Raw genomic sequence first — 24,786 nt, forward strand, 5'->3', positions numbered from 1 at the left:
TTTTCCCTTCTAGAGCAAGGAACAGCATGTCACAAAGTATGGATTAGTTTGCCTGTGAGGGATTAAACAGAGCACTATCTTTGAAGAATTAAGGGGCCCAGCCAGTTCCAGACAAGGTCTCCTTGAGTCTGAGTCTTAGAAGATGTTTAATTCAACACACTGGTGTACTTGCCCAGGACTGATGTCATGCAAAAGGCTTTAATCTGCTACCATGAGTCTTACCAGAGAATCCCTCAAATACAAACATCCTTGAGCTTTCAGATTTCTTCATTAGGCTACTTCATCACAGGTAGCATTTAATCAATAAAGAATGAATATTATTTTTTCAGACCGTTGTTACTTTACAAGCAGGAAGAAAAAAATTATCCATTTGTTCAAGTATGTTTTTAAAGATGGAATTTAGGGGTCACAATGATTTTATTATTATGAAAACAAAATTATTAAGGAAGTGAAGTGGAAATTTAATTTTATCTGTAAATCCTGCTTTATGTGTAGTGCCACGGAAATCTATCTCTGCCATAAATAAAATTACAATCATCTGTCCTTGTGACTTGCAGTTTGCTCTGCTGTGGCTAATACTGTCTGATTAAAAATACACATTATGGCAGGGTAGAAATAGCTTTGGTTACAAAAATGACAGGGAACAAAGCAAAGGCGTAAATTTACTACATCCTGTGCTATTTTATGACCCTAATAAGTCATCTTTAACTTTGACCTAAAGTTACTTGGAGAATAAATCTTTCTGGTTTTTCTAACTTGTGCTTTTTGATATGTGGGCCTTTCCTTTTACACAATAAAGAAATCCTGAAAAACAGTCTATGCACTTTGAAGATGTATTATGTAATTCTAGGAAAACAACAGATTTGCCTGTGATCACATTTTATTTTTTCTTTCAAATTGTCCAGTATTCATTATGTTGTGAATTTACAACACTAAAACCATAACTCCTACAAATTTAGATTTATTGTAGACAGCTGTCATCCTTAATTATCTTATTTTGAAGATGACTTTGTAATGTACCCCTCAATATTATAACTATAAAATATGGTAAAATAATATACTTCATAAAAATATAAACTCCAATAGATGCCATACATTTTATGATTTAATATTTTATATTAATAAAAGACCTATTAGTAAAATATGAATGTTTCACAATATGTGTGCGTGGTCCTCTCTTTCTCATTCCTTGGTAACAATCTCTTGGCCACCAAATACTCTACATTCTACTTTATAGAATATTGTTTATTTCTGTTCCTTTTTCTTAATTCCCACTACATCAGTTCAGTCTTCTATTGTGTTGAGTCAGTAGCCATTTTGACAATTTGTTGAACAAATGAATTTAATTCTTTGTATATCAGTTATAGATATTTTAATTGATATATATGTACAAATATTCTACATTAATAGAAGATTATTACCTGTAGGTAAGGTACATTTTAGATAAATGATGTCTTAAAATAGATCACTGAAAGTTGAAATTTGGTTTACCTATATGCTATTTTGTCCTGCTTTTTTTTTTTTTCTGTCCGTGGGGAGCTTCAAATATTATTGATCACAGAGTAGATTGGCAAATTGTGATTTTAATGAGCAGCAATATTGTGTCTTTATTTACATTAGGCAATGTCCTGGCTAGTGTTCCAGCTCTATCTAAAATCAATGGCAGAAGAGAATAATAAAAGTGGGTAGCTGAAAATGTATTAATTTTGTTTTTTATTTTCTGATGCTTTGACATCTGGGAACACAATTGTGGACCCTGGAGGGACTGCCCTTCCTAGTGTCATTTGATTCCCAGAGAGAGGGAACCCCTTGCTCTGGAACGAGCCTTTGAAATGCAAACAAAGTCATCAGAGCCCCACAGGGGACTGTCCTGCTCTGGTCACTGTTCCCCTCCCCTAGTCACCCCAGGGCCTGGGACCAGGCAACCCAGGGCAGCCGTTACCTCCCAGAGACCACAGAAATGATTTAAACTAGCCCGTCTTAAACCCGCTTGTGCTGCCTGGCCTCACTTTTCCCATGAAGACCACGATAAAGGCTCTTGCCCACCTTGTCCCCTTTCTCCCTCTGCCTCCCCTGTGACCCTAGAACTCCCCTGTGTGGCCCTAGAACTCCCCTGTGTGGCCCTAGAACTCCCCTGTGTGGCCCCTGCGTGGAGTGACCTGCCCTCTCCTCTTGGGAGCTATGAGCACAAACTCCCCTTTCCATAGCGATCAAGTCTCCTGATCTGCCGGCCTCACCACACCCCAATCATAATAAAACCTAGATGAGAAGTAGACTAGAATCACGCTTTTTTAAAAGCTTACATTTATTGACTTCTTTGTGGCAGGCACGGGGGTAGATGCTTTACTGTAGGATCTCGCCAAGTCCTCCTCGCTTCGTGGGGTAAATCCTACTATCACCCAAATTTTGCAAATAAATCGAGGGGGAGGCTGTGCGAGGTCAGGAAACTGACCCCGAAGGTCACAGCCAGGAGACGGTGGGGCAGAGTTTAGGACAGGGCTTTCCAATCTCGAGTCTGTGCTCTTAGCCACCAAACTCAAATATGCTTCCTATCATTTTAAAGGCTGTTTTAATTTTAAAGGACAGGGAGAGAGGTGGCCTTCTGCCATAGAGAAGCAAATAATACATCCTCCTGATATCGACTTTGAGGATATGGGTTTATTATAAAAGCCAGGATTGGCCCCTACGGGAAACTGTTCTTTACAGCAACGCTGAACAGAGCAGCTCAGCACTAATTATAGGAAACCCAAATCACTGTCTTTCACGGGCATTTCCTGACACCCAAAGGTCTGTATCACATAATTGTGAAGAACAAGTCAACTAGTTTAGTTAGTTTTGCATTTCATTCTTCCTGCCCGGGACACAGGAAAACCGTGCTCTTTAGGATGAGATTATCCACGGGAGACTTTACCGCGTTTTCTAAGATGCTGGTGGGATGTCGTTCCACCTGCTTTGAACATTTTCCAGGCCTATGTGTTTGTTGTAGAGCTCCGGGGACTCGGCGGAGTCTGTTCTGCCCTGGCAAAGATCCAGAGCTGATTTCCGAAGTGAGTTCTGACTTTGTCAGCAGGGCCCGGGTGGCCCAGCCCCAGGCAGGGGTGATGTCACCTGCCACTTTCAGTGGGCATGGTCGTCACAGCAACACATGTTTATCGAGAACATCCTTTGGCAGGTGTCATGCTAGGTGTGGGCCGAGCTCCCAGCACCAACCCTGCCATCTGCTCTCCTGGTGACATGGCAGAAGGATCCTTTGTCAGCCGGTCCTAAAGGGTCCCGGCCTCCTGGTCCTCACTGGGGACTGCAGCCTCCAGGGTTCGCTCTTCGGTTCCCGCAGAGTGTCCCACGGAGGGCAGTGGGGGAGGAAATCGTGCATGTCGGATCCCATCTCTCTCGCTCCTCCAGCAATCTGGCATTTTACCACCGAATCACATCAGCTTGCTCTCTGGCACCTCACGAAGGTGCATTTGGATGTACGCCCTGGCTTGTTTTTCTTTTTTAAATCATCAGCCATTATAAGCAACACCTGTTTGCAATTTAATGCTGTATTTACTACAAAAATTCTGAAGGAATTAATATAGCGAATAGTTATTGATTGTGGCGCACCACACAAGATGCTGTGAACTTGAAGAAGTCACAGGCCCTGTGACCACCGCTGGACTTGCTGTGTAGTGGAGCAAAATGTGGGCTAAGATCACAAAGGAGGGAATAACTAATTCTGTTTGGGAAAAATCAGGGGAGCTTTATTAAGAATGTACCATTTCAGTTGGATTTGGAGGGATGTATAGGAGTTTTCTGAGAGACGGTGGGGAGGAGGATAGAAGAAATTTGGGGCACAGGATGGAGCATGTGTAAGGGCAGAAAATCTCATGGAAGGGCCTGGGATGTCCAGGAGAAGGAGAGAAATTCAGGGAGTCAGGAGATTATGGCATCAGACGACAGGGTGGGAAGAACGGACACAACCAGATAGCCAAGGCAAGATGAAGAGTTCGGGTTTTGCCCTAGTCGCTTGAAGATGCTCCAACAAGCAGGGTGGGGTCTACAATAAAATAGAGATAAATAAACGGCAGGGGACGGGTAAATGAGAGGGAGAGGAGGCTGGTCTGAGTCAGCAGGAAGGGTAAACACTTGCACTGTTTAGATTCAAGAGCCATTTGTGTGTAATAGCATTTATTTGGAAACAGTGTTTCTATGGTTAATCAAGGCTACTACATATCGTATCAACCAGTCCATTCAAAAGCTTAAGTAAGGCATCGTGTAGGCTACTGTGCTGAGAGAAATTTGGTTTCATCTGAGGAGCTGGCTCAGAATCAAGCTATAATTTTGAGATTGGTGTAGAATATTTCCCATGTTCTGAATTCCTACTCATTTATTATTATTTATTTATTTGATTTTTTTTTTTTTTTTTGAGACACGGTCTCTCTCTGTCACCCAGACTGGAGTGCAGTGGCGTAATCACAGCTCACTGCAACTTCAAATTCCCGGGCTCAAGCGATCCTCCTGGCTTAGCCTCCTGGAGACCTAGGACTACAGGTGTGTGGCACCACATCCAGCTAATTAAATTTTTGTGTTTTTGGTGGAGTTGGGGTCTCACATATTGTCCAGGCTGGTCTCAAACTTCTGGCCTCAAACGATCCTCCCATATTGGCCTCCCAAAGTGCTGAGGAATACAGGTGTGAGCCCCTGTGCCTGGCCTAAATTTTTCATTGTCCCGTGGTGTGGATCTTTTATTGCAAGCTGCTTAGTAAGATGAGGTGTTGTATGAATAAATATAAATTAAACTAGAATAAAACTATATATATAATATACATGTATATACACATTAAAATTTGTGTTTGTTTTTGTTAATGTGAACTTTTAGTCCTCTGAGTCCTTCAGAAATGTCTAGTGTAATAATTTCAAACATTGGTGTTCCAAGATCAAAACCCTGGATATCGGCACAGAGGTAGCTAAAATTTGAGTGATTTTAAATATTTTTGAGAAAAAAGTACTTAAGTGTTTGCATTTGTCTGTTTTGCATTTTGGCAATGGTGTTTAGAAACGCTTGACGTAACACGTCTTCCCAGAGACCTAGAGGAGTGTGTGAAATGCAAGTTGTTTTGTGTCATTTTGCTGTTTTCCGCAGTTTATCGTATGGAGTGGACAGCAGCGTCGGCTGAGTCTTGGTCCTCCCCTACCTTCCCTTCAGGCCATCCATCCAAATGCTATGCAGATTCTGCGAGGATGTTTCACTGAACACAGCTTTGCTTTTTATATCTCACAGGAAAGGAAATGGTGACGACAAAAGGACTTGTACACACATACAAGTAGCCTCATTATCCACACGAACTGTCTGCCTTCGCTCTACCTGTGTGCTCAGTGAACTGCTGTTCTTGCTAAAGATAAAAACCTAATCATGCCTTCGCGAGGAGAGCCTTCCCTAACCTTCTCGATTAGCTTAAATTTACCATATTCTGTGCTTTCTAGCATTTTATAGCAAGGTCTCTTTTGTAGTGTTTACGATAATGCTAAATAGATGTATAGTTATGTGTGTGATCTTTTGTTTAACATCTCTCTCCCCCTAAAAGACTTTACATTCCCGAAGTAACAGGAAACCTTTTTTTTTTTTGTCTCATTGTTGTATCTCTAGCACTCAGCACGGTGCCTAATCCACAAGAGGGGCTCAGAATAGTGTTGAATGTGGAAGTGGATGAATGGATGGATGGTACGGTGGCATATTTTTGCGCATCTGTGGATCAAGGGGTCAGTGTTCTGGTGGTCTCAGTTGGCAGGGGATTTATTTTTTATCTTATTTTTAGTCCTTAAAGGTGTGATTCTCTTTCTTGGTGATCCATACGTAAGGAAAAATTATATAGACTATCTTATCTTTGTCTGGGAAGCTTGCCTTGTTCACGTTAGAGTTCACTGGTCTGAATTTTAAGGTGTGTGGTATTTGATCGAGGGTGGAGTCTTTTCATGTATTAAAGGCACTGGGTCAGGTCCTTTCCCGGTGTATGCCATCTGCTCTAAATAACGGCGTAGGGCATGATGCTGAGATAAAAAGAGAATTGGGGCATTTTGTAGCTTCTCTGGCACATTCCTTCTGGATGTGGCATCATTGCAGTGGGAGCTTTCACCCACCTGAACTTCTTGGGCGCCTGGTTGACAGTGAGTTCTAACCATGGACCTTCCTACTCCCCAAACTAGGGGTTATCTGTGCTGGTTTTCACTAATACGATTATTCCATATCAAGAAACAGGGAGCATGCATGGCGCAATGGAGACAGTGTAGGTTTTAGGGTCATCTTAACCTGAACTCAAGATCCAGCCAAGCTTTGTATTGATTAACAGAAAGGCCCTGGGTATGCTCCTTATTCTATTCAAATTTTAGTTCCTTTGTTTTAAAAGTTGAGATAATAGTGAACCACATAACACATTCCTATTATCCTTATTTTAAGGATTATATTAATTTTAAGAAAAAAATTGATTCTGAATCAATTATAAAATATACCAGAACTATTTCCATAGGTGTCCTATAGAAGTCTTGGTAAACTATGCCAGATAATAGAATGATTAATTAATTTCTACTAACGTGGAGTTGAATGGTGGAGTTATACACAAAAAGTAGCAAACTCTCGTGTGTGATATTCTTAGTCAAATACCAATCAGGTGAAGATGATTTCCCAAGAATGTCAATGCTTAAGGAAATACACTCTCTGTTGTGGACACAGAGATTTCTTTATAGGTCAAGTGGTAATTGGAATGCCCATGATGGAGAAAAGGGAAGAGAGAAATCTCCGGGTTAGGCACATGCAGTGAAGAGCCAGGCACATTGAGATCTACCCTGATAAATGCTCCAAACCTCAGGATAGGAGAAATCTGTAATTTTTCCCTGAAATTTGCCAACTGGGCTGAGATCCCCATCCTGCGGCTGCTGCTGCTGCAGTCAGGGTCAGAGAGGGGCACCGTTTGATTTCCTTGTCCCCTGTAGGATCTTGCACTTAGGCTTGGCAATGACAGGGTCAGTGGAGGGCAGGGACAGGGGACCCAGTGGGGAACAGGAGGTTTTGGCTCCTGTTACCACTCAGCATGGAGGGCGGGGGCCAGGGGGCTGGTTCCAGGGAAGAGATCTGAGGACAGGCCAGACGGGATCATAGAGGCCACGGTGGATAACAGCAACTGAGCGTGGGAAGCAGATACTCAGATGCCTGTTCTGTTGCTAAGCTGCCTTTGCCCAAACGTAAGTGCCTGTTACACCACCAGACACCCAGGTGTCATGAATACCTGTGGCCGTTGGGTGCTTTGCTTGCTGTGAGCAAAGCTTGTGTTTCCACTGTGATGTGGAATGTGCCGACACAGCAGGAAAGCTGCTGGAATTATCTGGCTGAGGAAGAGCAAATTTCACGGATTTAAGGGCAACGAGACAGGTCCTTTCTTGGCATACACGTTGCTTCTAAACAACGGACGAAGGCACAGTGTCACGGAAAGAAAAGAGCCGGGGAGACGTGATAGCCTTTCTGGCACATTCATTTTCCTTGGAGTCACCGCAGTGAATTTTTTTTTCGTTCAGGAAAAATGAGGCCCATATTCTCCTTACTGCTTTAGTTCTTGTACCAAAGTCCCCAGAGGCTTTTCCCATTTTAGCTTAGCTAACTCTTAAAAGAAATAGAAGGTAGCAAAACTAAAATATTACCAGTTATTACGAAGTTTTAGACTTTAATGTTTGGTCATGGTGCTTTGATTACCTTTGTTCTTACTTCAGGTGAACCCCATCTGCAGTCTCAGCAAAACCACCAACAAATAAAGGAATGTCACATGCCCCATAGAGCTGTACGTGTTCTCTGTAGCCCTGTGTATTCATTCACGGTGCTTTTTAACGTGTCAACTTGATGTTTCCGATGGCGACTGAGATGACATGAGTTATAGAAGATAGACTGAAATAAAATGAAACCAAGAACTAAAGACGCCTATACATTCCTACATGCCGTCCAACCTATGTTAGAAATCCTACATAATCTTCCAGGTCCTAATCAAATGCCACCAATCTCAGAAAGCCTCCTCTGTCCTCCAGCTGATCTTCCTCCCCTCCCCGCCGTTGTGATGTCCCAGCCCATCTTTTCTTCTGCATCATTTGTTTGACACTTATTTTCCATTCTACATTTGGGGCTTACTTTTTTGTGAGTTTACAAAAAAAGTTGGTTTTTTTTTTTACATAAAAATATATTGTAACTTCCGTAAGAACTAGGCCCTTTTTATTTCTTAAATGAGTCCTGCTTGGCACTCTGCTCAACATAAATAGAAATCCAAAAAATGTTTATTGTGCGATGATGTTTCTCCCTGTCTTGTTCATTAATCAAAAATCGATTCAATGCCTACTCTGGGCCAGCAACTGAGCTAAGCGCTGGGAACAAGGCAGACATGGTCTCTACCTGTGATTAGAAATGATTACTCTAATTTTTCCTTCTTCCCTCTTACGGGGGCTGTACGTTGGGAAGCAGAGTGGGAGGATGTTAGAAGAGGCTAAAGGAGGGGAAAATGCGGTAGTTCAAAGAGACAGGATAAGTTTGTAGGAGGGTGTGCACATTGCCCTCTTCCTCCACTTCCATGGGAACGTGTGAGAAGTTAGAAACATCAACTCTGGCACGAATCCCTTGCCTGTGTTCAAATTCCCTCCTGCTTCCTCTCTGGGTGGCCTTGGAATCGTTACTTCATCTCACTGAGGCTCAATTTCTGCTACTAACAGAGTCTACTACATCAAATGAGACCGTATTTGGTGCCTAACACACATGTCCTTAATTAGTGTTGGTTGTTATTATTGTTGGCGGCTGTTATGATTTCTTTGCACGTATGACTCTAAGGAGGGCCATGTCCAAGACTGCTAGAAGCGGGGCAGAGACGATCCAGGCTGGGAATTTGCTCTGAGGGTCCCCCTCCCGGATGGCAGACTGGCTCCAGGTTCCCTGAACGACCCTGAAGGCTGTGCCGGCTGCTCCCACATCTGGACGTAAACCTGGCATCCGTGGGCTCCCGGGGCTCAGCTGCTGAGAGCAGCCTTCCCAGGACTGCAGGCGGCCTCACCAGATGGGCGAGTGCCGGCAGTCCGGAGAAATGTCGTCTCCTCGTTGGCTCCTGGTTGTGCGTTTACTCAGCTCTGAAGGGAAGAATCATGTGCAGGATTTTGTGGGTTAAGCTTTCCTGGCTAGAACTTTGTTTTCTCAAATACTAACAGAGTGGATTTTCCCCCTACCCTCTCTTGTTAATAGGGTGCTGAGAAAATTTTGTCAATGAATGAATCAGGAGAACTGCAAGACCTCTTAACCAAAATTGAGGTAATTGTGCTTTTAGCAACTTATTTATAGTAATCAAAATGTTAAACACAGTCTGATTGTATAATAATTGGGTTTTCCTAATTGAATCTCATCCCTGAATGTTCTTACACATTGTGTAACAGGAGACATGTGGCAGTTTTAATTTGATATCATTTGCTGTTAGGTTTGCTCCAGTTAGAATTGACTTTAATGTTAACTTGTCACAACCTCTTACTAGTAGCCGAATGTTATGATCAGCTTTATTTGGACCTAATTGTCTATAATTCAGCCATCGATGGGGTGTTCCAAGTCAGACAATTGTCTTGAAGCACATTTAAAATTTTTCATTTAAATGACTATTTTTCCCATGTATTTCTTACATAAGGGAAGATCTTCCTACATCATTTCTAAAGATTAAAGAACAAGTTATTTCTCCAAAAAAGCACATTTTATTTAATTTTGTTCCCTATATTTATAATTACAGCATCAGAGAAATATTTATTCAAATATGTAGTGTATTAAATTAATATGCAAGCAGGGAGCCCTCACTACGTCTTTGCTAAATTGTTAGATCAGCCTGTTTCTCCTGTAAGTAGGAAGATCACATGGTTCGCTGTCTGGACAGGAACACTCCAAGAGTGCGGAGTCTGCGCTAGTGATTATTCGGTGGCAGCAAACGGGAACCGAGACTGTCCCAGGTGAACGAGGCCGTGTGGTCATCCAATATTTATACGCCAATATCAGCTCTTCTTGCTCCAGTCCTCTTTGCCAACCTTATTTCTGATTCTCTCTCATTCCTTCCACTTCGGTAAAAAGAAAGAACTATGTGGTTTCTTGTGCAAGCTGTTCTGTCTGCCTGGAATGTTGTTATTCCGACTCCTCATTTCCTCCACCTTCTTCAAGGCTCATCTGCAATATCACTTCTTCCAGCAATCATTTCTGATCTCCACACTTTTCAGTTCCCACAACCCTCTTTTTGTTGGGTGTTTATCCAAGTCTTCCTTGTATTACCTTTCTCTGGGTATTTGACTCATGCCCCAAATGAATTCTATGATCCTTCATTATAGAAATCATGTCTTCTTTGTATTGTGACCTTGTCCAGAAGGAAAACACAATGTATTCATTCATTCAGCAAATAGTTATTTAGTCTCTACTATTTACAGACACTTTGTGAAAAAGACAATGAAGCCCTCTCAACATACTGTGTGCTCAGAGCAAGAACTCAGAAACATTTTGTATCAGCTTATGTCATAATGAGAACAGTGACATTACACTTTGACACTGTTGCCAGTGAGGATGGCAGCCATGGAGAAAGTGCTTATGACGAAGGAGGATGCCTGGGCTTTAGGATAAGAGCTTGCCATGGTTCGTTTTCTAAATTCAAAAGTAACAAGATGTATTCAGAGACTCAGCTCGTTTTTATAAAAGTGGTTTCAATTTCCATGGTTTATAATTTTTGAAGTATCATAACTTGGAAATCAGCAGATTTTAGCCCCATCCTCAGCTCTGTTGGTGGCTACGTAACTCTGGGCACATTCTTCCCCCTCTCAGGATCTTCATTTCCTCATCTAGTAAATGAGGAGGTGTATTCGATGGTCTAAAACTCCTCTTAGCTAAAAAATATACATCAGTGAATTTCTTTCTTTCTTTTTGTTTCCATACACTCTTCCAATCCCATGAAGCCACTAATTTAGGTTAATGTGTATCTCCTTATTTTAAACAATTTAACTAGGTTAATGTTTATTATTTTCTGTGCATATTTTAAATTTATGTAAATAGTGTTATGTAATATGGTTTAGCTATTTATTTCTTGTACCAATATCATAATTTTTTACTTCTGTAGTTTAATATCCTCTTTTAGGATCTCATAGGGTGAATGTCCCTCATTACGCCTTTTTTTCAAAACAGAATAATAATTGACTTAGCTATTGGGGACTTTTATTCCATTGAGTCTGTAATTCCTCAGTTCTGCAACTTAATTGATACCACCATGATAGATAAAGTAATCTCTCTTTCTCCTTCAGCTCAAAGAATTTTGGAAAGGAGATTTTTCCCCTTAATTAAGCTTGTCTCCATTCTACAGATGATGTAAATAAGGCACAAGTGTTTCAGACTGTTCCTGACACTCAAAGGAATGGTGTGGTGTCGGCTTCTACCATTGCAGGAACTGTAAAGTGCTAGGATGCTGTGGGGCTGCTTTGCCCATGCGATAAACTGATAGAGAATTTGTAGCCACCCAGGAAAGCCCGGAGCCCTGCCCGAGAGAGGGTTAGGGTGTAAGGGAAACCGATCCAGGTAAAGAGACTGGTCCCAGAGAAGTACCGGGAGAGCCAAGCAAAGAGGATTAATGGATACAAGATCCAGGGCCAAACAAGTCCCATCCAGCTGGTTGGCTTTGGGCAATGGAGCAAGAGTTAAACATCCACAAGGCAGGAAACAATTGAGCCCTTCCTATGTAGCAAGTGATATTCTTGGCATTTTGTATGTATTAAGCAATTGAAGGCTCACAACAACTGCATTAGGTGGGCTCTATTATTAGTATAATTCCCACTTCACTGGCAAGGAATGGAGGCATGGAGAGGTTAAATCACTTGCTTGAGACCTTACAACAGTCAATGTTTGATCCTGGTTCTAATCAGTGTGACTCCAAGCTGATAATCTGAATCGTGAACTTATGCTGCCGTGACTCTCAGCTTCAGTGGCAGGTAGGGGTCTGGGACATCTGACTGTTGTGGCAGGACACTAGGTCTGGGTGAGAGTTTACTGAGAAACAAGCAGAGTAGTAAGTCCAGGGAACAGACCGGGTTTAGACTCAGGGCTCTGACGCCAGTGGTGTGTCCTGGAATGTGGGTCACTGGTGATAACTTTGGAGAGAAGCTAACAGGTCCTGCCAAGTTGCACTTTGCATTTGCTTGGGTTGCTTCAGGGTAGTCTGCGACAGCCCATCATCCTCGTCATTCAGGTCCCAGTTTCCAGCCGTCATCCCGAGTGGTGGCGAGGAAGGAGGCTTTGCAGTTGCGGGTGGGACCTCAGAATTGGAGCCAGCAAATAATTTCAAGTTTTCTGGCCCAAGAATATTAATTAGCGTATATTATGTCCAAGTGAAAATTGTTCTGGGCAGCCGAATGGATCTGACTTGTTGATGGAGATCATCAGTGGCCTGAAACTTGCGAAACTGGCCAAGGACGGCAGAAGCCGGTGATACGTGTGACAGTCGGTATGCAGACCTGGGCCCGGCAGGGCTGGCTGCACCGCGGGGACTCAGTTCCTGAAAGGACAATCTGCAGGTCGTGCTCCCAGCAGAGTATGAGCTCCACCTGCGCAGGGCTTCTCGCCTAGAGAAGTCACATGGGTTGCTTCCTCTTTGGTAGCACACCTAAGGGACTGTCAAGCTCTACTGGAATAGGATTAGATAGTCTGAGGTTAAAAATAATAATATCTTCCTTTCCTGATCTTAAAGAAGACATGCAGACTCTTGATCTTAGCATCCTGTTTGTCTACATTCAATAACTGGGGGATGAACTCTTCATATTCCTGAAATTTGATTTTGTGCTATGAAGGAAGTCTGTTTGACAATCAGTCATCAACTCTACCTTATATTCTTGTCCGTCTGGTCCTTGGTTAGGGACATGGGACTTCTTACGTGCTTCAGTTGAGAAGCCTGAAGCATGGAGTGGACCTAGTCAAGACCTAAGGAGAACGAGCAAGTGTTTGGTTCAATACTATATCCCCAACACTTTGCACAGTGAAAACTAGTGGACGCTCAAAATAGATTAACATCTGTGGAATGAATGAATAAGTGAAAAGGTCTCATCTACTGAGTGTCTAGCTTTTGGAAATTTCTCACCAAGAATATCTGAACAGCAAGAGGTAAAGGGGAGGATGATTTCTCATTCCTTTTTTCTTGAATTTCACCCCAAAGTGACCGGCCTCACCCCAAGCCACTCTTCAGAGGAGGCAGCTCCTGTTAAATCAGTACTCTGTGTGCTATCTGTAACCAGGTCTGGTGGTTTCTTACTTGCTTGAGGGTCGAAGTTCCTGTAGTCAACCTCTTCACTGAAGGTGGAAGTCTGTTTTGTTACTAAGAGTAATGACGATCGTCAACTCCAGTTATTCCTTCTGCCTCCATCTTGGAACATAATTGAAGTTCTTTGGGGAATTTCCCAGTTCTTTTTCTATGTCCCCCTGAGGATAAAGCTGTCTACTTGAGTGTTGGACTTCTTGGGGCTCAAAGACGTCTGACATATGCCAGCTCTGTCTCTTCCTGGGGAACCTGTAATTTGGGACCAGAGTTCCAGCAGAACAGAAGTGCTCTTCGAAAGAGGTGGTTAGAAAAGACAATGTTATTTATTTTTACTAGTGGAATAAATGGCATACCTCGTGCTGGGTGATGTGGCAGGAAAGGGGTTCCTGGGAGCTGAGGGAACACTGGGGACCTTGGAAGGGTGGCTTCAGACCCAGCCCTCCCCCCGCGTCAGTCACAGCGCTGACCCTTTCACTATTCTGCATCTGGTGAGCCCAAGGGTCCATTATTTGGGAAACATTGATGCAAATAAAAGTTAAAAACTGTGATTACAGAGGCGAGACCGTGGATTTTGCTCATGAAGTAAGCTCTCTAATTCCCATGTTTCTCATTCTGACCTGAATTTTTTTTCCCCATTAAGAGGCATTTCTTCATTTCTAAAAGGGTAATCTCTATCATATTATGTTAGCATGAGAATGGGCATAGACTCTACATGCCATGTAAGCCGTCCCTTTCCTTTTTTATGTTTATGGCTGAAATAGCTAATTTTTCTTGAGAATGCACATGGCCCCAGAATCTTTCTGACACTGTCCTCCAAGACATCAGATGAGCACATGAATCGAAACCCATTTACGCTCCCTGTCCCGCAGTGGCAAGACCTTAAACCTGAAAGCTAAGTGTAGAAAATGTGTTTGAATAAAATGACTCTGAGGATTATAGCAAATTGTTGTCTCCCGTGACAACAATCAATTTAACTTGAGATGGCAGTTAACAAATAGAGATTTATTTCAAATAGAGATTTATATAAAATAATGGCTAATAAAGACTAACGTTATTGAGTGCCTACTTGTGCCAGGCAGGGTTCTCTTCATTTTACATGAATAAATTCATTGAATCTTCTCAACAATCCTTTGAATAAGAGACAGATCTCATCCTAGAATTGCACGGATTCTGAGGACACTATTCTAGAATGGTCTTGGTCTATTTGTGATTTCCTTTAAAAATGAAATTGTAGCTTTTAGTATTTGCATATTAATTTTATTTTAGGAAGTTCATTTGTTCTGACTAGGGGATAAATTATGAAGAGACAGTAAACTCTTGGTGTTAGTGGATTTAACGTTTGGTATGTGGGCCTTTTGAAAGTAATTTTTGTATTTTCTTCCTAAAGGCATTTTAATATCATGCAAACTTTAAGTCCAGTGCACCCTTTCTTTTAGGTAAATTTTTTATTAAGAATTTACCTAAAAGAAATGACAAAAATCTACCTACAAAGTAACCCAATTGCTACACACATTCAATATATCTTTTCTGAGAGATCTTTAAAGCTCTGTAGTCTTGTTGAAGTTCCTTGTTTGTGTCATTCAGATTGGAGACCATGACTTTCCACTGAAGTAATTCTGTGCTATTGAAATTAAGATATGGCATGAGTTTATCCGTCTTGATGTAACAGCTAAGCCAAACTGTAACTGTAAGTCCGTCTTGCCATATGCAAAAGTGCCTATTTGAAAAATGTTCTGGGAACATAAATATAAATATTCAAATTTTAAGACAATCATGTCCTTAATGTTTGTTCCCCAAAGTATATTCCATGGGCTACTAATTATGGCAGAATTATATTTATTTGCTGAAGAAAAGGTTCTCTTAGTTGTATGTGTTGGGAAAAGGGTGGGTTAAGCCCAGTTAATCAGGTTTCTTTTCAGTTGGAGTTTTTAGAGACTTTAATATGTGCAATTATGAATCTTCAGAGAAAAATCTCTGAAGATTTTGTATGTATGTGAAATATGTTAGGCGTGTGTTTCAGCATGTGTATGTATGGAGATACACATTTTCTAAACTTATTTTAGCAATTCTTTTCTTCACAGAGTCAGGCTTTCACACATTGCTGCCAATTCTTCTTTTGCGAGTCAGAAGCTCAGCATCAATTCCCTCCTTTGCTCTTTATATTCGTTCCGTAATGGCTCCCGGTCTCCCTTGGCCTGACAGATGCCGTCTGTGCACTCCGGCAAAGGTTACACGCTCAGAAAAGCAAAACAGACATGCCTTGGAATGATTTTCAAAATATTATGTTCAACACAACACCCTAGTCATTCTTATTCTACCATGAGAGATGCTTTATCTTCGCTTGAGGTAGAAAGGCTGATAGCTATGGTGGGAAGTTTCATGAACTTGCATAAATGTCTTAAGATGTCTACGCTGTTTCTTTAAATATAAAATGAGCATAACGATGTTTGAATTATGTCTTATTCAAGAAGTTGTGTGTATGTGTAGAGGTTAAGGTGGGGGAAGATTCTTCATGATAATACATTGGAAAGTGCTTTGAAAAAAAAAACAAAACCAATATTCAAAGGTGCAGTGTGACGATGGGTCTGCAGTTCACGGTGCCTCCTCTCCACCTCAGCTTTTTGTTTTCTCATTTTCCAGACCCGCTATTCGTAGGACTATTCTATAACAAAGACACAAAACTATTAAGAGATACTAAAAGGAAAGGAAAGATATCGTCCTTTGAGACAGATAACCATCTCCTGAATTATCTGGTTTGTGAATAGAAGCTTTCCCATGACGCATTTCTTGAAGGTGTGTCCCCTGTAACCCAAAATTTACCAGCCTTTGCAAACCAAGTCTGTGCTGTAGATGCCATCCATGGGGCAAGGAAGGAGAACTTCAGGGAATTTTCTCCTTGGGTCCAATGTGAATTAATGGCAGGGGATTTTAAGTGCCTGGCCGTGTGATGCCAACATTGTTCTATGACCACTCACGGTACAGAAAGATGAGAAGGTGGATCGAGTGGCTCATGCTAACACATCTTCCGTCCTCTCTTGTCCCCTGCCGCCCCACGCAGAGAGTGCAGCATCCACACGAGTGCCCGTCCTGCGGAGGCTTTGGCTTTCTCCCCTGCTCCGTGTGCCATGGCAGCAAGATGTCCGTGTTTCGAAACTGCTTCACGGACTCCTTCAAGGCCCTGAAGTGCACAGTTTGCAATGAGAACGGTCTCCAGCGTTGTAAGAACTGTACCGGTTAGTCGGAGCTTCTACCAGGAAAAGCCTTATTTTATTAACAAATGGTAATAATTTGGTTTATACTTTTTTTTTTTAAAAAAAAATGGTCATGTTTATGGATTAATCAATAAACTTTGTTTATTATAATTGCCTTGGTTTTGAATTTTTTCTGTGATCATTTTCATTGACTTATTAAATAACTGTTTATTTAACAAGTACTACGTGCCAAGCCCCGTGCCGGACCCTGGTTTCTAATTGGAATTGATGGAGTTACCCAAGACCATTTCAAGATATCCAAAGTCTGATTCCCTAAATGTGTTTGATTTTTCTAAAGAAAAGAATCAAATCTATCCAGTGGTACCCACCGCAACGTCACCCTGTTGTCTAAGATGAGTTAACACAACTCCCTAGAAGCGTAACACCCACATTTCTAATGCACAGCGTGCTGGACCAGAGACTCAATTACCAGGGAAGACATGGTGCCCGTGTGCAGCTGCCTCACTCAGAAAGAGACAGTCTCACTGAGCACGAGGTTACAGTAGACTTTTGCTTTCCTGGGGGTTATTGCCGTGGATTCCGATGAAGAAGTGCCCTCTTTCAGAAGATCGCTGGCCTCTGCGGGAATTCTTTGACAGGCTATGGTCATTCCAGTCAATCACGAGAAAATCTCTTTTCAGCTGTGGGGGAGTATCTATGTTTCCAAGCACAACTCCTGTAGGAAAAGAACGAGCATTCGTTCTGGTATAGACTTTTGTCCTGGTCCTATTCTGAACTTTTTAAACTCTTTCATGAAACCTAACACAGGACAGATTGGAAAATTTAAAATGTGTGATTTGGTGGCAAGGTGACTTTGAACTGGAATATAGCTTTTGTAGAAGAATGCAAGATGTCCTAAAAGCCTCGCTTATATGTCATAAAACTGGAGCTTAATCTTAATATTAATCAATATCTAGAAAATCCATATTGATCCTTTGCAGTGCACATGCCTCACTTAGCATTCTGTGCCCTGATGTTATCTTTTTTCTTTATGTTTTTTATGGTCTTAATCCTTTTCTCTCCACAACCTTGTTAGGTAAATATCAACATAAATGTTATCTGAGTATCCCAAATAGAGGTACACAGGATGGTTAGAAAGCAAAATGTTTGTGTAATCTAGAGTATGGTGCTATGGTGCAGTGCCGATTTATTGAAATAAATAAAATTAATACTAGTGGATGATTGTCATCATTTACCTTTTTTTCTTATGAATTGTGGGTTCCTTTGATCTCTATTTTGTACGTTCCTCTGCATTTGAGGAATGAATCCATTGTGAAGCTTAAAGACCCTGGAAAAGGAGCATTAGTACAAAATCTAAGGTGTTGTTTCCCAGAAGACAGGATGCCACTTTGTTGCCCTGAAGTTTACATGTATACCTTGACCTTTAAAGGTCTGTTTGAGTGACTGTCTGCTGTAGGTTTTTTCCTGGAGACAGGCCTGTCAATATGTTCTCTTTCATGCTTTTGTATTCCAACTAGGAAATATCATCGCATGCTTTACTCTTAGGAAAGAGAAATATAACTGTTTTTCAGAACACTCTTCCCTAAGGTAAAAGTATCTGGGCCCTTTGTGTTTTTCCAGCAGTTGCTACAATCCCTTGTGCTGTTAGGAATGTGGGAACAGCTACCGGTAGCTGTATTCCCTTTGCTCACATGTCCTCTTCTCATTTTCTTCTTCCATGTTTGCAGAAATAGATGCTGGGGATGATTTTGGAGTCTAGTTATGAATTAGAAATACTTTCATCTCTGAATCAAATATTTGAATTTATCAGTAATGTCATGGTGACAAATGATAAAGAGAACTCCCTGAGTATCTGAAAGCAAGACTAGCCATGTGACACCCAGTCAGGAAGCGTATCAGGCATTACAAGGGGTACAAAGATATGACATGGTTTTGCCCCTATCATATTTGGGGAGATAAGACATGGGCTGGGTAGCTAGAACACAATGATTGATGATCAGATGTCAGCTGGGGACACTGAATACAGGATGCTCAAAGAAGCAGAATATAGGAACATAAGAAACTTTCTCTTCTTGGTGGACTTATCTTGAAGCAGTGTCTTTGACAATAGCTAGAATTTCTATAGCAAAGATACAGGTGGGAAGTCATAGCCCAGCTGTGGGGTCTCGCAGATGGAAAGCAAAGTGCTTAGACTGGCAGATGGCAGGCATTCGTTGCAGGCTTCCAATTATCCCCAAAATGACGGTGACAGGTCATGTATCACTATGGTCAGGCTATGGATTCTGACCATCTGGTTTTGAATCCCAGTTTTGCCATTTTCTAGCTGTGTGACTTTAGGCAAATTATTTATACTTTCAATTTTCTTTTCTTTCCTTTTTTTTTTTTTTTTTTTTTGAGACAGAGTCTCACTCAGTTGCCCGAGCTAGAGTGCCGTGGCATCAGCCTGGCTCACAGCAACCTCAAACTCCTGGGCTCAAGTGATCCTCCTGCCTCAGCCTCCCGAGTAGCTGGGACTACAGGCATGCACCACCATGCCCAGCTAAGTTTTTCTATATATTTTTAGCTGTCCATATAATTTCTTTCTAGTTTTTTAGTAAAGACGGGGTCTCGCTCTTGCTCAGGCTGGTCTCGAACTCCTGACCTCAAGCAATCCTCCCGCCTCGGCCTCCCAGAGTGCTAGGATTGCAGGCGTGAGCCACTGCGCCCGGCCAATACTTTCAATTCTCTTATTTGTTAAATGGAAATAACCTAATGAATAGGGTTGTTTGAATGATTAAGTTACTTTATATAATGTATTTTTTTCGGTACTTGCCATATAGGTGGTGAATGATTATGTTTTCCAATTATTTGTAGGTAGTTAGCTTTTTGAAAAGCTGATTTGTAAAATTTGTATTTGACCATTTTTTGCAACTCATATTACTAGTGCTAAAAATATTATTCTAAAATAGATATTTAATATCTAAAAGTACATTGAATTTTCTGGATACACATTTATGGAATTGGATGTTGAAAACGTTGATTGCTTGATAAGCTCATAGAATCTTCTGAATAGACTACAACCTTCTTGCTGTTATCAATACAGATTGAGTATCCCTTATCTGAACTGTTTGGGACTAGCAGTGTTTTGAATCTCAGATTTTTTTTTTAATTTTGGAATGTTTGCACATACATAATAGATATCTTGGGGATGGAACCCAAGGCTAACCACTAAATTAATTTATGCTTCACATATACCTTATACTCATAGGCTGAAGCTAATTTTATACAATATTTTTAATAATTTTGTGCATGAAGCAAAAGCTTTGACTGCATTTTAACTGTGGCCTGTCATCTGAGGTCAGGTATGGAATTCTCCACTTGTGGCATCATGTTGGTGGTCATTTTTGTTTAAATAAAATAGAAAAATCTTGAAAATATGGAAATAGAATGCCATTACTTTGTACTTCTGATATCTACTTATGCTTATTAAAGAACAGTGACATAGGCGTTAGCTGTTACTTGGAAGGTTATATTAGCGTTGATGTCTGACCTGGTGAAACTAGATAACTTAAAAAGAGGTTTTAAATTATTCAGTAATTTTTATGGGCTAAATTATTGCAGGGATAATGATCTAATGAAGAAATAGGAAGGAGAAATCCACATGTGTAAATTTCATTCCCCGCCATATAATTTCCCTGATTGCATTGGTATAAAATTGCTGCTAATAATTATCCCAATTCTCGCTTGTATAGGAAGTCTTCACACAAAAGTTGCTAGTATTTATAGATTTTTTGTGTGGGGAGGGCTTCAGAATAGATTATGAGCTGAAACACGGACCAAACAAAACTCACAGGACTATGTGATTTTGCCAGGGAAGTTGACCATAGGCTTTTAGGAAGATGTCTTTCCCTGATACCTAATGCAGACACAAGCTTTCTTTCCAAATTCTTGTTGCTGCTTCTCTGCAGCTTGACGGGGACGACGTGCTAACTCTTCTTTAAAGGACTCTCAGTTTTGGTCAGGCGCAGTGGCTCACGCCTGTAATCCCAGCACTCTGGGAGGCCAAGGCGGGAGGATCGTTTGAGCTCAGGAGTTCGAGACCAGCCTGAGCAAGAGTGAGACCCCGTCTCTACTAACAAAATAGAAATAAATTAGCTGAACAACTAAAAATATACAGAAACAGTTAGCCGGGCATGGTGGCACATGCCTGTAGTCCCAGCTAGTCTAGAGGCTGAGGCAGGAGGATCGATTGAGCCCAGGAGTTTGAGGTTGCTGTGAGCTAGGCTGACGCCATGGCACTCTAGCCCAGGCATCAGAGTGAGACTCCGTCTCAAAAAAAAAAAAAAAAGAAAAGAAAAGGACTCTCAGTTTTATTTAACTTTTCCTGAGCAGGTAACAGCCTCCTGCAATTACCCTGCATTGGTCTTGTGCGTTTGTTCTTTCCTCTCCTTTGAAGATGAGTTCAGAACGTGGGAACAGAAACTTTACATTTTCCTTCTTGTTTTCTCCCTCCTCAAGGTGTGTTGTCTTAAAGAAAGCCAGGTGATGAACTAGAGTGGCCGCTAAAAATATGCTGTTTCATAATATTTAGAAAATGCACCGGATGTGTCCCTAATGGTTTGAAGAATAAATGTTTCTAAAAAGTCAAAATCTGAATTTTTGACAAATAAGAATACCTTAGAATTTGTAATATAATGTCTACATGGAGTTACTGAAAAAAAGTGATTAAAATCAAAATGTAATTAAGTTCATAAGTTTTTCCAAATTTGTGACTAGTGAGGTTAAACAACACATTGAGAATTAAATTTAACTGAAATAGCAGAGTCAGTTTTTGTTTTTCAGTCTCACTGACACTTTTCAAACCCCTGCCAACATCACAGATCTGGGTGAAATGTAGTGACATTTTTCATGGTCTAAAAGAGGGTGTGAATGTTGGTGAAATAAGTGCTATTCCATTTTACTGCTTGACATACAACATCCTGGAAGTCTGTTTTATGTTAATGTAGACATTGTTCTATAATAAGAACCCAAGTTAAGAAAATTATTGCCACTCGGAAAACAAATTTTCACTCGAAACCACCATCGGGCTGTGACACAATAACACAACAAACTGCTGTGTGTGACATTCTGCTGAACAATTCTCATAGAGGAAGACTTTGATAATGATGCATCTACCTTCATCAGTCTCTTCAAGTTAACAATGAATTTGATCTCATCACTTTCACAAATGCTAGCCAAGGGAATAAAATAAACTATCGATGGATATGTGTCTTGCAATGTGTGAAATTCGTAATAGAATCCACTGCCTTGGGTTTCAAAGTGAAAAAGAGAGTTTCAACAGCTGGGTTTCCAAGACCGTGTAAATTCAAGCTGGAGGGGCCCTGAAATGGGAATGAGAGACTCACTGCCTCTGGCGTGCTGGTCTGGAGCCCTTTCCGGGCTGTGCTCTCCAAAGCCATTCGTCTCTCGCTGAATTTCCTGCAAACAGACAGAGACTTCTGATCCCCCTGGACGGCCCACCTAATGCTTTATTCATCTGATGTGATTTATTTATACTGTGCTTATTTCTCCCAGTGTTCTGATGTGAACACAGTGCATATTCAATACCCCAGGCAAATACAGCAGCCAAAACTGGTCTTAATGAAAGCAAATGCTTACAAGGAAAGGATAGAAGGATGAGTCATATTTTGGACTCTCCACCTCCTACCAGGAGGGGCCAATGAGGGTTCCAAAGGAATTCCAAAAGTGAAAATACTTCTGCCTCTGAAACTTCTGCAGAACACAACTGGGTCGGCCATCACATCCGAAGTGGGACTGAGAGAGAAAGGCAGTAGTTTTGGAGGCGGTTGTCTGACGAAAACTAGACTATCACTCTTTAACTTACAACAACTGCCAAGTTTCATTACCCAAGGATTCTGGATATTTTAATGAAAATAACATATACAAAAAGTAATGATGTTATACCCTTCTATAAAGAATACAAACAATTAATTGTGAGAATTCTGAGTCTGGATACTTTTGAAATGTTCAGTCACCCCAGGTGAAGTGATCGGACTCCACATCCTACAAGCGGAAGTACTCTTTGAGCTGAAAATAAAATATTAATAATAGAGTGTCTTGAATTAAAGTTTAGAATAACGAAGAGTGTAGATTCTGGAGGTCAGGCACATTTTATGGCATATGAACAACAGTCCCATCTGAGAACAGATTCCAATAATCTTCTTATCAGACATGGTCCCACCAAGAGCACAGAGGCTGTTCGTATATTCTAGGTATGAGGGGTCTGATACGTGAGTCAAGGCAGGTGCACAGTTGCCGGGGTCAAGGGAGCTGAGAGGGGCAATCGCAACCTGAAATACCCAACGCTCGATGGTGCCCAAGACCTCACCGGGAGGCTGATGAGGTTCTTACACATGTCCTGGAAGCTTCCATCAATGTGCTCAGTCTGCCGTGGTGAGTTGGTGGTTCTTGGGCTCCTAAAATGTCTCTGGGTCTCATGTTTGTCTATTAACTACTATTAACTGCAACTGCCCACGTAAAAGAATGGCTCCTCCTCTTTTATCTTCCAAATCTCACGTGCATCTGTCTCGCCGGTAAACTCTAACCCAGAACCATACAAGAAAGAAGATTGTGGGAGATGCCCTCACCTTCGCAGGCCTTGCTTGTGCTCCTGGATTCGACCCTAGTGGGGAGTACAGGTCGTGATAATTGACAGCAAATTCTCCGGCTCGGTTTCCGAAGGCAGCTTCAGGGAAGCAGAGCAAATGGTGTTTCAGAGATAAAATCCTGAAAGCTACTGGCGAAGCAGACCCTGGAGGGAGACAATTAAACACTCCATTTACAAAGTATGTGACGTTTTATAAAATGAAAGTTTAGTTTACACTTACATAGGCAAAATGCAGAATTCTGGAAGATTAACTTCTTGATATTTGGCAAATGACTTTAAGGATGCAAGTTATGAAAGGAACTGACCTCAAAGGACACAATTTACTTTAAAAAGGCTTAGCTGCAGGTTTCTGCAGTGGGCATGTTTTGAGTATATGCCAAGCTCGTAAATCCAATAAGCTCTCCTTTCCTCTGCAACCTTATGACAACCCCGGTCCCCCAAGCCACACGCTGTTTATGAAATCCTTGCTCATAGTTGATTTGACCATGGGAAAGCATTTGGCTGCAGCTAGGTTGATAAAACTCTTTCTCCAGGAAATTTTAGGTGAGACTGAGGTTCTCTTGAGCCTTCCAGATCTAACCTCGGACACTCCGGGCTAGCCAAGTTCTACGTGCCGTGTGAACTGGAAAGGCGAGCTACCGACAAGAGAAGAAAGAGAAAGTCCAGAGGAATCAGACTCCGCAGGTGCAAGGAGAGCTCGGCAACTTTCCAACTCCCCATTGCAGTTGCAGTTTGCAGTTGCAATTTTGGAGACCTGGAGTGGTTGCCTTTGGAGTCTATGAAATATCCCTTTGTTCATATAGTAAATTCTATCGTTCTGCCCCATCTAATGAATTTTTTCTTTTTCGTTAAAATATCTAGAGTTGGCATCCGCTACTTACAACCACAAACCTCTAACAAAAGATTGTCATTGCAATTAAAATATTATTCAATTCAGAGAATATCTCAATTTAATTTAAGAGAATATCTCTTGAACTAAATAATTGTATTGCTTATTCTCTTTCTGATTCATTTAGCCATTTCCATAACTTTATTTTTCTTACTACCCTGTGATTTTTGGAACTTTTAACTGAACTTCCTTCTCCTAATTTCCACCTCCCTAACTGACAAGAAGATGAGAAGAGAAATGAAATCTGAAATTCAAATCATGTGCTTTGGACTTGCTAAAAATGCCAGTAAATGAGAGGCAATTAAATTTAATGACAAAAATGAGGTTCCAGGAAGACTTCAAGGTAGCCTGCTCCTGAACCTTTGGGGCAAATGAAGCACAATATTATCTTTTAGCAATATAATCAAAGCCATACTCCAGAGAGTATGCACTGGATTTCACATAAAACGACAGATTGCCAACTTTTCTTCAGCAAGGTAATTGGCCGCACTGGTAAGTGTATTACTGCCAACATAAAATATTGTAATAGGTACGGAAACCTGAGCTAGCAACAGCAGATGGATTTAGCAAGTAAGTTAAAAATTTGGCAGGGGAACATTTATTGCAATAGGCTTTCATATAAGGAAAAAGATAGGCACACACACACATGCACACATACACATACTGGAACAATTTCCTGTTGGTGCAAGGATTTACTAAAAAAATTAGGATGCATATTATTGCTGATATTTG

The 24,786-nt window shown here is 41.2% G+C and overlaps 1 protein-coding gene across 2 annotated transcripts in view; it reads left to right on the forward strand.

Moving 5' to 3' along the window:
- The window catches only part of GRXCR1 (glutaredoxin and cysteine rich domain containing 1), a 50,667-nt gene extending 34,053 nt beyond the window's left edge, over window positions 1-16,614 (forward strand). The window contains exons 3-4 of one of the 2 annotated variants that reach the window (XM_045532465.1): window positions 9,239-9,304; window positions 16,366-16,614. In XM_045532465.1, the coding sequence (XP_045388421.1) occupies window positions 9,239-9,304; window positions 16,366-16,545 (246 nt within the window). In that variant the 3' untranslated portion in view covers window positions 16,546-16,614. The remainder of the gene's footprint in view (window positions 1-9,238; window positions 9,305-16,365) is intronic. The other variant, XM_045532466.1, reaches the window with a different exon arrangement.
- Window positions 16,615-24,786: the final 8,172 nt, after the last annotated feature.

The sequence above is a fragment of the Lemur catta genome, chromosome 19 (assembly GCF_020740605.2).
Source record: "Lemur catta isolate mLemCat1 chromosome 19, mLemCat1.pri, whole genome shotgun sequence".
Classification (NCBI taxonomy): Eukaryota; Metazoa; Chordata; class Mammalia; order Primates; family Lemuridae; genus Lemur; species Lemur catta.